The sequence below is a fragment of the Daldinia decipiens genome, assembly GCF_022478715.1.
Source record: "Daldinia decipiens strain CBS 113046 unplaced genomic scaffold F4813scaffold_5, whole genome shotgun sequence".
Taxonomy (NCBI): domain Eukaryota; kingdom Fungi; phylum Ascomycota; class Sordariomycetes; order Xylariales; family Hypoxylaceae; genus Daldinia; species Daldinia decipiens.
The window spans coordinates 86,672-101,074 of NW_026054548.1; the positions used below are offsets into that span (position 1 = coordinate 86,672).

At 46.7% G+C, this 14,403-nt stretch overlaps 4 protein-coding genes across 4 annotated transcripts; 2 read left to right on the top strand and 2 right to left on the bottom strand.

Annotated features, from left to right (window-relative positions):
• The first annotated feature begins 3,460 nt into the window (after positions 1 to 3,460).
• On the top strand, positions 3,461 to 5,116 carry F4813DRAFT_261150 (mannitol dehydrogenase domain-containing protein). Its single transcript, XM_049240249.1, has one exon. The coding sequence runs from the start codon at positions 3,804 to 3,806 to the stop codon at positions 4,980 to 4,982; it is 1,179 nt and encodes a 392-aa protein (XP_049102653.1). The 5' UTR covers positions 3,461 to 3,803; the 3' UTR covers positions 4,983 to 5,116.
• Positions 5,117 to 6,224: 1,108 nt separating this feature from the next.
• On the top strand, positions 6,225 to 8,931 carry F4813DRAFT_386103 (Coatomer, beta; the record flags this gene model as incomplete). Its single annotated transcript, XM_049246369.1, has 4 exons — positions 6,225 to 6,327; positions 6,389 to 7,273; positions 7,328 to 7,907; positions 7,959 to 8,931. 4 exons carry the CDS (start codon positions 6,225 to 6,227, stop codon positions 8,929 to 8,931), a joined length of 2,541 nt encoding a protein of 846 aa, XP_049102654.1.
• Positions 8,932 to 9,823: 892 nt separating this feature from the next.
• Positions 9,824 to 11,358, bottom strand: F4813DRAFT_386104 (uncharacterized protein; the record flags this gene model as incomplete). The annotated part of the gene is made up of 2 exons (XM_049246370.1): positions 9,824 to 11,243; positions 11,312 to 11,358. 2 exons carry the CDS (start codon positions 11,356 to 11,358, stop codon positions 9,824 to 9,826), a joined length of 1,467 nt encoding a protein of 488 aa, XP_049102655.1.
• A 1,419-nt stretch (positions 11,359 to 12,777) lies between these two features.
• On the bottom strand, positions 12,778 to 14,378 carry F4813DRAFT_348059 (Diphthine synthase). Its single transcript, XM_049242028.1, has 3 exons — positions 13,942 to 14,378; positions 13,751 to 13,875; positions 12,778 to 13,653 (listed from the first exon to the last, which is right to left on the bottom strand). The coding sequence occupies exons 1-3, from the start codon at positions 14,074 to 14,076 to the stop codon at positions 13,053 to 13,055; spliced, it is 861 nt and encodes a 286-aa protein (XP_049102656.1). The 5' UTR covers positions 14,077 to 14,378; the 3' UTR covers positions 12,778 to 13,052.
• Between the last annotated feature and the right edge of the window lie 25 nt (positions 14,379 to 14,403).

Here is a 14,403-nt window from a genome sequence, read left to right on the forward strand (position 1 = left end):
GAAACATTATTAATGAAAAATTGAAATTATGGCGGCAGTGCTCTGGGACACGTAATAATTTATCGGTCCTTTTTATGGCCTGATAAGTTCGAAGTTACAGCTTATCTGTTTCGTCGGGGTTTAATGCAGCGAGTTAGCATAAGATAGGAAGTCCCAGAAGAATAATTCCGTTTCCTGCATAATTGGGCCGCTAGGGCCGGAAGAAATCGAGATTGAGCTAGGTGGAAGAAGCTGAAGTTCACGATTAATTATTGGAGGAGCAAGATTAGGGAGGCTTCGAATACCCCTTGTAAAAAGAGAGGTGAGAATTTAGTAGCAATGCCGAGTGTCGTTGGGGCTGGCTCGGAATCCGACACAGTGCTTGGAGGTATCGTGGGTTTTCATCCCGAGTGTTGTGGGTCGTCTCATTCCGAATAATCAGCGGTAATGACTATCGTGAGAACACATAGCCTTGCTGATATCGAGAGTAGGCAGGTTATCCAATAGGCTGGTACGAAAATGGTGATATCTCAAGAATGGGTCACAGGCAAACAGATAAGCCATCCAATCGATATGTAAGTGAGTGGATCTTGAGACTGGATGAACAACCGTTACCTACCTAATGTATGAAAGTAGTCGCTTGACCATAATGTTTCTTATGTAATGTAGATACATGCCGTTTTTGGTTGGATCACGATGTTGCTGGGGACTGGCTAGCGGCATCGAGATCTAGTATGCTTGTGTAGGAGTGTTTGCTAAATAGCCAGATAGCCAGGTAGCCAGGTAGCCAGGTAGCCAAGGTAGCCAAGGTAGCCAAGGTAGCCAAGGTAGCCAAGGTAGCCAAGGTAGCCAAGGTAGCCAAGGTAGTAGACCGGTTATGCACGTCGAAAGAAAAGATAGAATAACTATGTAGCGCAACAGACGCCTTTAGTCCAGGTGGTCTACATACTCGTAGGCTGTGGCTTCGCCATTGTTTGCTTGAATTTCTCCATGTCAATCAGATATTCAATCAGATACTTATGTAAGTGCCCGGTTAAGTGCCCGGTACAGGTAGAGTGCTTAAGTGCCACGTGAAACCCGGGGGAGGTTGTCGAAGTGGTATTCGAGCTTATCTGGTACTGGGTTGATCCAAGTCGACTCGTTATATTTTGGGAGATCGACGTGTCGAACCTTGCAAGGCTGGCGGGACGCCATTGAGCGACAGGAGAAGTGTTGAACTATTGGTGGGAGAGAGTCTACTTGCTCTGAACCAGTTCAAACCCCGCAGTGATCAATGACTTGTGAATATGTAACTAACCTAGCGGAGTTTCGCAAAACTTGACTGCGCGTATCCGCGAAGAAATAAAGGCCTGAAGGGTTCTCGTCGGAGAATTCAACGGAGGGAGAGCCGCTCGGGTACGTAATCATGAAGTGAAATTGAAGTGAAATTGAAGTGAAATGACCCAAGAATCGATCTGATGCAACCCTAAGCATGGACTTGGGACCTTGGGACCCTTAGACCCCGGTAGAAGTCTTTCACGATGATGTTTAAGAAGCGCAATCTGTTCGCCTTTAGGGGTTTTGAGTGGTTTTTAGCGCGATCCCCATTCGCCATTGACTGTGTTAGCGGAATCGTTTGGGCTGCCCTATGAGATCATCGACTAGGATTAGGAGGGGCTTTGACTTCCAGAATTGGACGAGGGCGGCGGGGAGGAGAAGTCGCCCTTGGCCTTTTGGTTGGATTGTCCGGTTAAAAGAACCTTGTTTCTTTTCCCCCCTTAAGCTTCATACGTTTTAAACGGTACAGACCGTATTATATGTTTTCCCTTTTAGGAAGTCTGTGTCTTACACCGGGTTGTGGTTGTGAGGTCATAGGTATAGGGATCTTCCCCGGCCACTAGATCTAAACACGTTCCATTCCTTAATGACCCTCAGAAACCTATCAAGATGAAAGTAGTGCTGATTCGTCAGTAAGATGGCTGACTCAATCGACTCTTCTATAATCTTCCTCCCAGACTCATATCTGAACTCTCTTCGTGTATTATTAAACTGTGTCTAAAGGTCTAAAGAGTGTGTGTGGAGCTATACGGTATCACGATAATAGAGAAGCGCCGAGGGACACACCACCTACTTTCGTAGCCGACCACATTCTCATTAACAGTGCTGCAGTCCGCTCGGCATCTCTACCACTCCGCCTATTGGCGATAATGGGCGGTGATAAAATAGCTGCAGGGACTAGGCTACTTTGCTTCAGATAGCCTTGTATGTAAGTGGTCAGTGGTCTGCAATGTATGCCAAGCACTCAGTAGATATCAAATCAGATCTAGGGCTGCTGAGCGCCGGAGGGGGGTGGGACTAGAGAGTACTGGGCAAGGCCACGACTCCCCCAGACTTTGGCACGTTGCATGTGCCTTTTTGTTATTAAGGGTCCATATAGGTTCATATAATATATTCATTCTCCTTGCAGTTATGATTTCATCAATCTTCGCGTCTAGTCCAGCTTATCGAGTGTCTTACAGGTTCTCTAGACGCCTAGTCTTGAGTCCTCCTGGCGATCGTGAGTTATCGTTAAGGGCTTGACGGATCAATGTTAAGCACGGAATCGCTGGCGAGCTTTCAGGGATGTGGTGGATGAAGCCTAATGACGATATTAAAAGGGACAAGAATTGACTAGCCTACGTGGAACTATTCGGGATATACAGTGTCATTCAAGACTTGGCACGGAGAGTAAGAACATAATGTTTGATACTGTCTCAGTTACCTACAAAACGTTGGGATTTGAAGGGACCAATAGTAAGGAGCATCGTCAAATGGTAAATATAGTTGGATCATACGATGGCGATGAGCATGAGAAGAGTTTTTTCCAAACTGTTTTTAACATCGCGAGACATAAAATTTTCTAGCGTACCTAACTTACTTCAACTTCTTATAAAGCATTATAGTGTTGTTAGACTTCGTATTCGATGGAATCTTCCTGTGCCGTGATGAAGTGGCACTGGCGAATTACAAGTCATAAGAAAAGGCGTTATAATCAAGTATGGGCAACCACTTCGGCAGCAGATACTTATTGTGCCTATGAGCTGTTTGATATGTTCTCGAGTCATTTAGGAGTTGGGCTCGTCCTACACAAAGCTGAGGCTTTTTCCAATGTAAGCTATCCATAGGGTTGTATATATCGAAAGAATGGATAATATCTATGATCGTCAGTTAGCCGATTGAGAGATATTCGATGCTGATAGTACACATTACATAGTCTTCGTACATGAACAGAGTCACTTTTGACGCTCAGGTGTGTTATTGGAGTTATATGTAATTGTTGTAATTGTTGTAATTGGAGTCAAACACCTACCGTTAAAACACGATACGTTAAAGTGGGTCGGAAATAAACTGGGGATTGCCGGCTGTGCAGGGTACGTAATGCCGTAATGCCGTCAGCAAAGGCCAACAAAACGGTGGACCCCTTAGAGTACAGTACGATACAGTCCGCCATTCATTCCTGCCGTGACGCTACGCAGCACCCCTCCACTTCCGGTCGAATTGTTCGGGGCTCGTGGGCCTCGTGGGTTTGGTCCAGTCACCTCGCTCCTTCCTCGTCACTACCTATTTCCAACCTCTTGCACTTGCACATAAGAACATCAACTTTTCCCTTTCTCAATCCCTTTTTATCTTACTCCTCCTTCCTTTTTTTTTTTTTTTTTTTTCAACAAACCTCATTATATCACCTCTACTCCCCGTGTTTCTAAAACTTTAGAAACATAACATACATCCTCACAAATTCTACCATCCTATTATCCGCACTTACAACATCACATCTCTTCTATCACCTCTACCTACACTAATTCACAATGGGCAAGAAGGCAGTGCACTTCGGCTCCGGCAACATTGGCCGAGGCTTTGTCGCATGTTTCCTACATGAGTCAGGCTACGAGGTCATCTTCGCCGATGTTGTCGACAAGCTTGTAGATGCCCTAAACTCGACACCTTCGTACAAGGTCATTGAGCGTGGTGTTGAAGGCACAGATGTCAAGACAATCACCAACTACCGAGCTATCAACTCCAAGCACAACGAGGCTGAACTTGTTGACGAGATTGCAACTGCCGACGTTGTCACCTGCTCTGTCGGCCCTAACATCCTCAAGTTCATCGCCCCCGTCATTGCCAAGGGTATCGACAAGCGCTCAAATGAACTCCAGCCTCTCGTCGTCATTGCTTGCGAGAACATGATCGGTGCCACAGACGCCCTCGCTGGTCACATCAAGGACCCCAAGAACACTCCCGAGCACCGCCTCGAAGACCATCACGAGCGAGCTGCCTATGCCAACTCTGCGATCGACCGTATTGTTCCTGCCCAAGATCCCAACGCCGGCTTGGATGTGACTTTGGAGAAGTTCTACGAGTGGGTTGTCGAGGAGACTCCGTTCCAACATGGCGAGAAACCGTCCATTGAGGGGATCAAGTGGGTAGGCAACCTACAGCCCTTCATCGAGCGTAAGCTCTTCACCGTCAACACATCACACGCCACTGCCGCCTACTTTGGTTACAACAGGCAGAAGCAGACCGTCGACGACGCTATGCGAGACAAGGACATTAAGAGTCAGGTTGCCGCAGCAGTCAACGAGACCGCCAAGCTTATTGTAGAGAAGCATGGCATCGCCCCCGAGGAGCAGGAGGCCTACAAGAAGAAGATCATTGACCGAATCAGCAACCCTCATTTGGCTGATGCTGTCGAGCGTGTTGGACGTGCTCCCTTAAGAAAGCTTGGTCGCAAGGAACGCTTCATCGGTCCTGCTGCTGAATTGGCCGAGATGGGTTACGACACACCAGCCCTCCTAGCTGCCGCCGAGATGGCCTTCCGCTTCCAGAACGTGGATGGTGACGACGAGAGCAAGGAGCTTGCCAAGATCATGTTGGAGAACAGCCCCGAGGAGGTGGTCCAGAAGGTGTGCGGTCTACAAAAGTCGGAGAAGCTATATCCCAAGGTGGTTGAGATCGTCCAGAAGGTCCAGGCGGACAGCCAAGACTAAGCACCTGGATAAATATCTCCCCTTTCCAAGTGCCTCTTTGCCTTCTGTGTTCTATTTCCGCATTTGCATTTCAGATGAATTTCACGGCATGGGAGCGATTGTTACGTCTAGGGAAATGACAGGGGATAAAGGCGTTCATGTATGGTGATACCAGAAAGGAAATTTAAGGGAACGCAGGACGCTTTACGACGACTAGATCACGTCAGCAGTATTATAAATCTGCATCGATTGCGTTGCGTTCTCGCTAGGTATAAGTCATTCTTGTCGAGTTAAATACAATATTGACGATAGGAGAAGATTGATTTCCAATAAACATTATCATGACTTAAATTGAATTGTCTTCTTAAAAGTGACTGGTGAAGAGTGTTATGATGAGCCATGTATACTTGTAATGCTTCATATATAACTTTCTGTATGGATTGGATATTAGGCAATTGAAATTGAGTACTTCTTGCATACCGCGGACTGTATTCAGGAGAAGTGAAGATGTTTCCACTGTTCGGGAGGTTGTAGGTGTAAATGTTGTGGCTGATTTTGGGATGGGTACATAGGTACCTAAAGATTCGGCAAAGCTTTCAGCCACATATTACGTAAGTTAGCGGCTTTGCTGATTGGTTGAAAGAACCTTAGAAGGGAGAAGTGACCACCGTTGAAACTTGAAAATGTGGAAATAGCAATACCCTATGGGTAAATTATGTGTTACTTGGGCTTTCAGAATTAAAGTAAGCTATCAAGCTTCAACTACAAACTACAAACTACAAACTACAAACTACACATAACCCAGCAATTGAAACGATATCTCCACTTGTATAGACGGAACACATATTGCAATTCAGAAATCTCAATCTAGATGGTCTTCACGTAATATTACTAGCATCGATCTGCCTACGATCAACTACCAACTACCCCCCCCCTCTTCCTCGAACGAATCGTTGCATCCATTATACGACCCATTCATTTCCTACGGTATTTGGAGCTGTCGGCAAAATGAGGCTGGATGTGAAGGTGTGTGCAATATTTCCCTTCGCTCCGATTCCTTTTTGGTTTACTTCCAGTTCGAGACATTCGGTTTGGCAAATCGAGATTTGGCCTTTCTTTGACCCTCGCGCCCTCGCATCCTCGCCGAGCTGCGGCTCAACTCCTAAATACTACCATTGTTATCCTCCACGCCTTGCGAATTAAATCCCCATGCTTTATATTCCAGTTATATAAACTAGCTACCAGGCTATTGGATACACTAACATGGTATTTGACGCACAGCGACAACTCTTTGCGCGCAGTGAGCGTGTCAAGGGCATCGACTATCACCCGCAAGAGCCATGGATTCTAACTACCTTATACAGCGGTGAGCCAGTCTTCGGTCTCTTCGAGTCCCTTGAGCTCTCATTAATAGCTAATTCTGCAAGGCCACGTTTACATCTGGTCGTATGAAACACAGCAGATCGTCAAGACCTTTGAGCTCACTGATGTCCCTGTACGAGCCGGTCGATTCGTCGCGAGGAAGAACTGGATCGTTTGCGGTTCCGACGACTTTCAACTAAGAGTATATAACTATAACACCTCCGAAAAGATTACGTCCTTCGAGGCGCATCCCGACTACATACGCGCTATCGCGGTCCATCCCACGCAACCTTTCGTCCTGACCGCCTCCGATGACATGACCATCAAGTTATGGGATTGGGAGAAGGGATGGAAGTGCGTACAAGTGTTTGAAGGTCACAGCCACTATGTCATGGGATTGGCCATTAATCCTAAGGATACAAACACTTTTGCTTCGGCCTGTTTAGATAGGACCGTCAAGATATGGAGCTTGGGTTCCTCCACCGCCAATTTCACACTCGAGGCCCACGAGACAAAAGGTGTAAACCATGTCGATTACTACCCGCATTCCGACAAGCCGTACCTCCTCACAACCTCTGACGACAGAACCGTTAAGGTTTGGGATTATACAACTAAGAGTCTCATTGCGAGCCTCGAAGGGCATACCAACAACGTGTCCTTCGCCTGTTATCATCCGGAGCTGCCTGTCATCATCTCCGGTTCTGAAGATGGCACTATCAGGATATGGCACGCAAATACCTACCGCTTTGAACAGTCTCTCAACTACGGCCTAGAGCGTGCGTGGTGTATTTCCTACCAGCGTGGTAAGCAAGGTGTAGCCGTCGGATTCGATGATGGCGCAGTGGTAGTAAAGCTGGGCCGAGAAGAGCCTGCTGTATCCATGGATAGTTCTGGCAAATTGATTTGGGCTCGACACAACGAAGTCGTCTCATCCATCATCAAGGGTGGCGGTATGTGTATTGTCTCTACCCCGTGATCGTCTCAAGTACTGACTCGGGCTATAGACGCCTCGATTAAGGATAACGAACAAATCACACTCCCCACGAAGGAGCTAGGTACATGCGAAGTTTATCCTCAAACGCTCATTCATTCCCCCAATGGTCGTTTTGTTGCGGTTTGTGGTGATGGCGAGTATATCATTTACACGGCTTTGGCGTGGCGTAACAAGGCCTTCGGGTCTGCGCTAGATTTCGTATGGGCATCGAAGGACAACAGTAACGACTTCGCTATTCGTGAGTCGGCAACCAGTGTTAAGGTCTACAAGAATTTTGTCGAGAAGACCGGTGGTCTAGACATCCCTTTCCAGGCTGATGGTTTAACGGGTGGCGTCTTGTTGGGCGTAAAGGGCCAAGGAGGTGTGTCTTTCTATGACTGGACCACTGGCGGTCTAGTCAGACGGATCGAAGTAGAACCAAAAGAGGTATATTGGTCAGACAGCGGCGAGCTTGTCACTTTGGCTTGTGAGGATACCTTCTACGTTTTGAGATTCTCCCGCGAGAGCTATGTCGAAGCTACTCAAGCTGGTCAAGTAGACGAAGATGGAGTTGAAGCCGCCTTCGAGGTTATTACAGATATTGCTGAGAGGTAAGGGTTTGCTACTTGATAATTCTCTACTCATAACTAACATCTTCATAGCGTGCGAACAGGCCAATGGGTTGGTGACTGCTTCATCTACACCAATAGCACAAACCGATTAAACTACCTAGTTGGTGACCAAATATACACCATCTCACATTTCGACCAGCCGATGTATATTCTCGGTTATATCCAAAGAGACTCCCGGATATATCTGGCCGACAAGGATGTCAACGTCACAAGCTTTGCTCTATCTCTCCCTGTCTTAGAGTACCAGACGCTAGTACTCCGTGGCGATATGGAAACGGCAGCCGAACTGCTCCCTACTATCCCTGCAGATCAACTCAACAAGATCGCCAGGTTCCTCGAGGGACAGGGCCACAAAGAACTGGCGTTGGAGGTAGCCACCGACCCTGAGCATAAGTTCGACTTGTCGCTAGCCTTGAACCAGCTTGACATTGCTCTTGACCTTGCACGAAAAGCGGAAAATGACCACAAGTGGAAGACGGTAGGTGACGCAGCCCTCACGGCATGGGACGTCCCGCTCGCTGCTGAATGCTTCACCCATGCGAAAGATCTGGGCTCTTTACTCCTGATTTACTCTAGCACATCGGATCAGGCAGGCTTAAAGGCTCTTGCGACGCAAGCAGAGGAGTCCGGCGCCCACAACGTTGCATTCACGTGCAGGTGGTTGCTGGGTGATACCGCAGGTTGTGTAGAGGTTCTTACCAAGACGAACAGGCTAGCTGAAGCTGTCCTATTCTCACAGACATACAAGCCGAGCTTGACAGTTGATGCTGTGAAAGGGTGGAAAGAAAGTTTGGAGAAGAACAAAAAGGGTCGCGTGGCGAAGGTGATTGCTATCCCAACAGAAGACGAAGAACTCTTCCCCGAATGGGATGAGTGGCTGCAGCTGGAAAGCGAAGGCGGCGTTGCCACCGGAGAGGTAAATGGCGAAGCTGAGGAAGCCGAGGAAGAGGTAGAAGAGGCTGAGGCCAAGGATGCCGAAATTGAAGCAGAGTCTGAAGAGTAATTCAACCTTCATGTACTGTTATGAGTTCACCCCAGTCCGAGGGCATGGTGGGCATACGGTTTCCCATGATGATGACGATCAGCCATGTTCTATTACTGGAGTTAAAATGGCCGAAATCCGCAAAAGCTGATGAGCAGTCTGTTTGCATTAGAACTACTTCTCGGTAGAGGCAGAGAAGGGAGAAAACAGGTTGTAGTACCAGAGTAATGAAAATTAGAGTTACAAACGAAACCAGTCGGACTAAAGCATTTTACGGCTTGGTATCTCTTGTCTAGGTTACCTACCTGTTATATTTCAACTGTGTAGATTACCTCTAGCATAATATTGATTCTACCTACAGGGGAGAGGGTGTCCCCAACACCAATCAGAATATTTTGACATACAGCGTCTTTCCTATCCTCACATCATCTTTCATGTAGAACCTCTTCCATCCTTATAAGAGGTATATAATATGATGAGGTTAATTTATCCGCCTGCTGAGGATGCTACTTGCCACATAGAATAACTATACCATGTCGGCTAATGGCAACACAAAACTATTACAGACGGAACACGAAGAAGAGGACATGTATGATATGAAAACTGTCATAATTAAAGCTTATCGCTCCTAATAAAAAGCCAAGTTGGCGCTTGGATGGAGGCCAACTCACACAAAGCAGGCATCGGGATACTTGAGCCTTGAAGTGTTGTTTGGCTCGTATATTACATGGTAGTGTCGGGACATCCTTTGCTGTGAAGATGTGTTCGACCTGTATGTAGTCTTATTACATTTGCCACTCCGCTCCTTTTTCATCCGCCCGTGCAAATGCCGAAATTAAAGCAAACCTGGTATCATATGCATATCATTCGTAATCATCGTAGAAAGATTGGAATTATCCTCTCGGGTACGTGCTTAAAAGTCGTCGTAAAGATCCATCATCTCTATGGGAGGAATGGCTCCCGGATGAACCTCGCCGCAATTCTCACAAGCGATAGCTTCGTCTTCGTCGCTAAGAAAATCGAACATGGTGATGTCCTCCTCGACGTCATCCCACGGAAGTCCGCTCATCCTGTCAAATAGCACCCACTTGCGCTCATCGTTGCCGAGCTTGATAGGTATTTTCTTCCAAATGGTTCGGCAGGAATGATAATAGGAATAAGGTGGCTCGCCTTCATCTTTAGGTGCGGGTGGGAAGTCGGCTCCGAACAGATGGGAATGCACATCATCGTGATGGTGGTCGCCACTCTTAAATGCGCGCATCGCTCGAACGACCTTAGCACAGTAATGACACTCATGAGTATCGCATTCGAGAGCACGCACGCCGTTCTTGAGAGCTATCATCGTAGGTGCGTGATCAATAAGGAGACCCTCGTTCTTTAAAAGGCCGGCCATCTCATTGCAAACCCGAAGACCGGTCTCATCACTCGGCAAGCCAGTCAAAACTACCTCATTTAGTGTGCATCCAAGCTGGTGTGACGCGACTTCGTGAAGTTGGGGAGGCGGGTTGTTAAATATGTCTTCACCGAAATTCACAAAGTCAATGCGAATCTTTTCTAGAGATGGTAGTAACTTAGGCAATGGAGCAGAATACGTTGTGGCCGAACCATTGCTATGAGAAACGTAAGAAGGGTTGAAGGGAGGCAACATAGCCGTGAGGAAGTCAGCAAGCTGGTACCAACCGTAAGTTCGAAAACCACGGCGAGCAAGACTATTCTCCTTAGGTCGCTTATGCACGGTCAAGGCAACGGCCTTTCTAAGATCGGGGTGGTAGTTGCGACTAATCCTGTGTGTTCGCTCTTCGTCGTCATAGAACCTTGCAATGACGCGGAGGGTGACATCCTTGATGTTCTGTCGGAAGTGAAGAGGGACCTCGGCGAAGTTTCTGAGTGACTCCGGACTGGTGAAGACAAAGGAGTTATTGGTCCATAGGAGCTTGGTGCCCTCATCATGGTAGGCCTTACAGGTGGCCAAGAAATGAATCGCGAGTCTGCTAGACTTGGACTTCTCTCGTACCGTCAGATTCTCCGGCTTGACCTTGCATAGCGGATCGACGATAGGAAGTGAGCTAGTCAGAGCGAATGACATAATTCTAAGCTGTATCTCAACCGGGATGTGTGGGAGGGGCGGGCGAACGGCTCTAGTAGAAGCACGGGTGATTCGCCCAGTAGAAGTCCTCGCGGGCTTGGGACGGGTTTGCCAAGAGATGCCATTCTCACGGAGTAGGCGCTTCAGGGTCATATTCTCATCCTCGAGACGTCGAACCTTGGTGCGAAGGGGATGATTGTAGTAGATCTCGGCCTGGTCGGCCTGATCACGGCATTCCCAGGCGATGCTACTCTACAGCAACTAGTTAATAAACAGAAGGCATTGACGTAAGATAGCAAAGTGTTAAGCTCGTACCATGTTGAATGACGCGGATGACTACAAGGACTCGTGACAACGCTCATAACCAGAGGTGTATTAAAGCACCTCGGGTGCCCGAGGGTTGGCAAAACGCCGAGAGGTATACCGGAGAAGATAATGAAATTTAGAGACGATGTAGGTTGTTCAATCCGACTTCTTGCAGACGGGCTGTAGTATGAACTGTCCTGAAGAGGGGAGAACTGTTTGCACAAGACAAAGAAGAAGCTATCTGAGGCCAAACGAGTTTTGAATTTTGAATTTTGAATCCAAATCTCGGGGGCCTCGGGCTTCAATTTGAGCAGTAATGAGGAACTCGCGGCAAAGAAATACCTGTCACGGCAAAATAAGGCATAAACCTAGGTTAGGTTCTTAACGGGAATATGAAGAATACGACCCGGGGACGAACATCAAAGACCAGACGCGGACTGTAACTAGATTGTAGTAGTTAGGAGAGAGATGACGAAGATTAAAAAGAAGAGCGACCAAGGAGATTGGGGGAATTGTCGCGAAGTCAGGTGATGCCGATTAAATGATTTACAGTCAAGAGGTAATAGTCGGATAGTTGAAATGGGGTTGGGATGAGGTGAAACGATGTGCACCAAATAACTGTTATGCGAAATGAAGGTAGGATAAGAAATAGACGGAGTAAGCAAGTCACCATTAAGTGAAGTAATGTGGAAGTAATGTGGAAGTTACTACCTTTAGTCTAACTACCGGGTGTTATCTACCTTAGGTCCACACTACCTAGGTATGTACAATACAATACATACATGTACCTTAGGTCGCTGCGATGGGTAGCTGGACCTGTAGGTAGGTACATAAAGTAAGGTTAGTAGACATCCACCATCTATTCATGTTCCTCTACATTACAATTGCTGGACGGAAGGAGGAATATAGGTACCTACCAATGTAGGAGGTGAGTACAAGGTTCTTACCTGCCCGCTCCTCTAGGTAGGTAGGTAGGTAGGTAGGTAGGTAGCTATTTCCGTTAACATCTCTAACCTTTGCATTAGGTACGACATCGCAGAACTACATAACTACATAATCCATGCCGAAGATTTGAGCAGCTTTTACTATGTATTTTGTAACACAGGTTACCTACCCCCTGGACCAGTTCGGTTCCTCGAACCGTGGTCTAATTTGGAGGCTTGCTTCTATTTAAAGCTCACATGTACAAAAATACCTACATATGCTCATGGATTAGCCCATATTACATTAAGGGCTACTAGATTTGGTAATACCGACCTTATTGCTTAGCTGCTTAACGTAGGTACCTACGCATTATCTTACCCTAATCGATCAATGATATATTACGTAGTTGAAAGGTTAGAACGAGTTTATATCAGCTTGAAAATACCTTTTATCAATTGCTTTTACCTGCAATAGTCTTGAGTTAAGATAAAGGAAATTGTTGATTGTAGCTCTTGTGGCTCTTGACGTCATCAAACGAATTCCTTGCTAGCAAGAAATATTATCGACGATAAAGTCTGATGTATCGCATCACACAACATATAATACCTAGCTAAGATTTTGCATTTATTAATAAGTGAAATTACTGTAATTTAATTAGGTAAGTATCGCAAAATACTAAAGAGTATATAGGTAGCTATATAGGTATAAGCAGCTTGCGATATTAGTGAAGGCGGGACGGGACTTAGTACTAAGAAATGACATGAAATAAATCAAACCAGAAGGTGAAAGATATAGGCGGATTTATAATTATTAGCGACGACCTTCTTCATTGCTGACCGTAATCTCTAATCCAAATCGTATCCCACGTCTCCTTATCGACCGCAAACTCGCGCGCATAATCCCTCTCTAGCTCGTGTGCCCTTTTGCCCAATAATACTAAACTATGTAGCGGCGGCCCGAGCGCTTCATCTGCATCGCAGAGCTGCTTTAGTGTTCCAGCAACAAACTTCTCTCCTCTGCCGCCAACCCTCGCGGCGCCGATAGCTAGGCTCTCCGGTCCGTAAACACCCTCCTTCTTTTCTTCTTCGATCTCAAGCATCTGCTGCGCGCATTGCCCGACTGTCATATATCTAGGGGGTTCGTATATCTTTCTTCCTCGTGCCATGTTTTCCAAGCTCTGCTCCTTGACTTTGATATCTAATAGCACGAGTGTATGAAGCCCGATGGATCGATTCTCCTTGATGCGGTCGTAAAAGGAAGCGGGGCGCCAATTATCTAGGAAGAATACCATAGATACCGTCTGGCCAAAGTTGTATAGCTGAAGCCCCGTAGCTCCTATCCCTGACATTATGGAAGCATTTGGTACCGTCTGGACAGGGATTGAAAGCTCGCGCGCTCGAAGAACGAGGTCAGTATGCGTAGTCGCGCTATATAAAAGAGTCAGCTTATGTTCGTCTCTTCTATAACTACCCTTAAAAAGATATGACTCCTCTTCATTGGATTTCTCGGGCGGCTGTCTCATACCCGAAAGGATCACCAACTACTAGAAATGCGACATCTTCAGTATGCGCATCGCGGAGGATTTCTTCGCTATTCGACTCGACCATCTCGCGATCTGCGACTACGATGGATCGGCCATAGTAGTTCTCCTACTGCGCGATTAGCGTTAGCTGAATGAGAAAAGACGATACCGCGCGAGAAGAAGGATAGCCTACCAAGACGGACTGATCTACTAGGAGAATGCTCGTGTAAGCTTCGAGGTAGACACGGGATGCCTTTTTAACGATTTCGAGGCCTTTGACTGTTATATCTGTCTCATCGGAGAGACCTAGTCCCACGAGGTAGAGCATTGTAATATCACGAACCAAGCTAACTCAGGTCTTATAGAGAAAAGCTCGATGCTCGAGATCCCGCAGAAGTCGAAGATGAAGTGGGGGAGGAAGTTTTACTTAAGATGTTTATTGTCATAAATGGAGGGGTAACCGATTAAGCATGTTTTCCCTATGTACATATGTATTGTTAGGTCCATATAGGACGGCTAGGCCAGCAGGGGTAGTGAACTACATACCTAGGTACCTAGGTAGGTACATACTTAGGTACCCACTAATGTAGAACGCCGATTATTCCACAATGGGGTAGTCTTGTCTTACCGCATTTAAATGCTACCTAGATTACTT

Bases quoted from the DNA above. Each gene is read 5' to 3' on its own strand.
- F4813DRAFT_261150 (XM_049240249.1), top strand. From the start codon at position 3,804: ATGGGCAAGAAGGCAGTGCACTTCGGCTCCGGCAACATTGGCCGAGGC.
- F4813DRAFT_348059 (XM_049242028.1), bottom strand. From the start codon at position 14,076: ATGCTCTACCTCGTGGGACTAGGTCTCTCCGATGAGACAGATATAACA. The intron at 13,876-13,941 runs GTAGGCTATCCT...ATCGCGCAGTAG, and splicing joins TAGTAGATCAGTCCGTCTTG to GAGAACTACTATGGCCGATC. The intron at 13,654-13,750 runs GTATGAGACAGC...TCTTTTATATAG, and splicing joins GTAGTTGGTGATCCTTTCGG to CGCGACTACGCATACTGACC.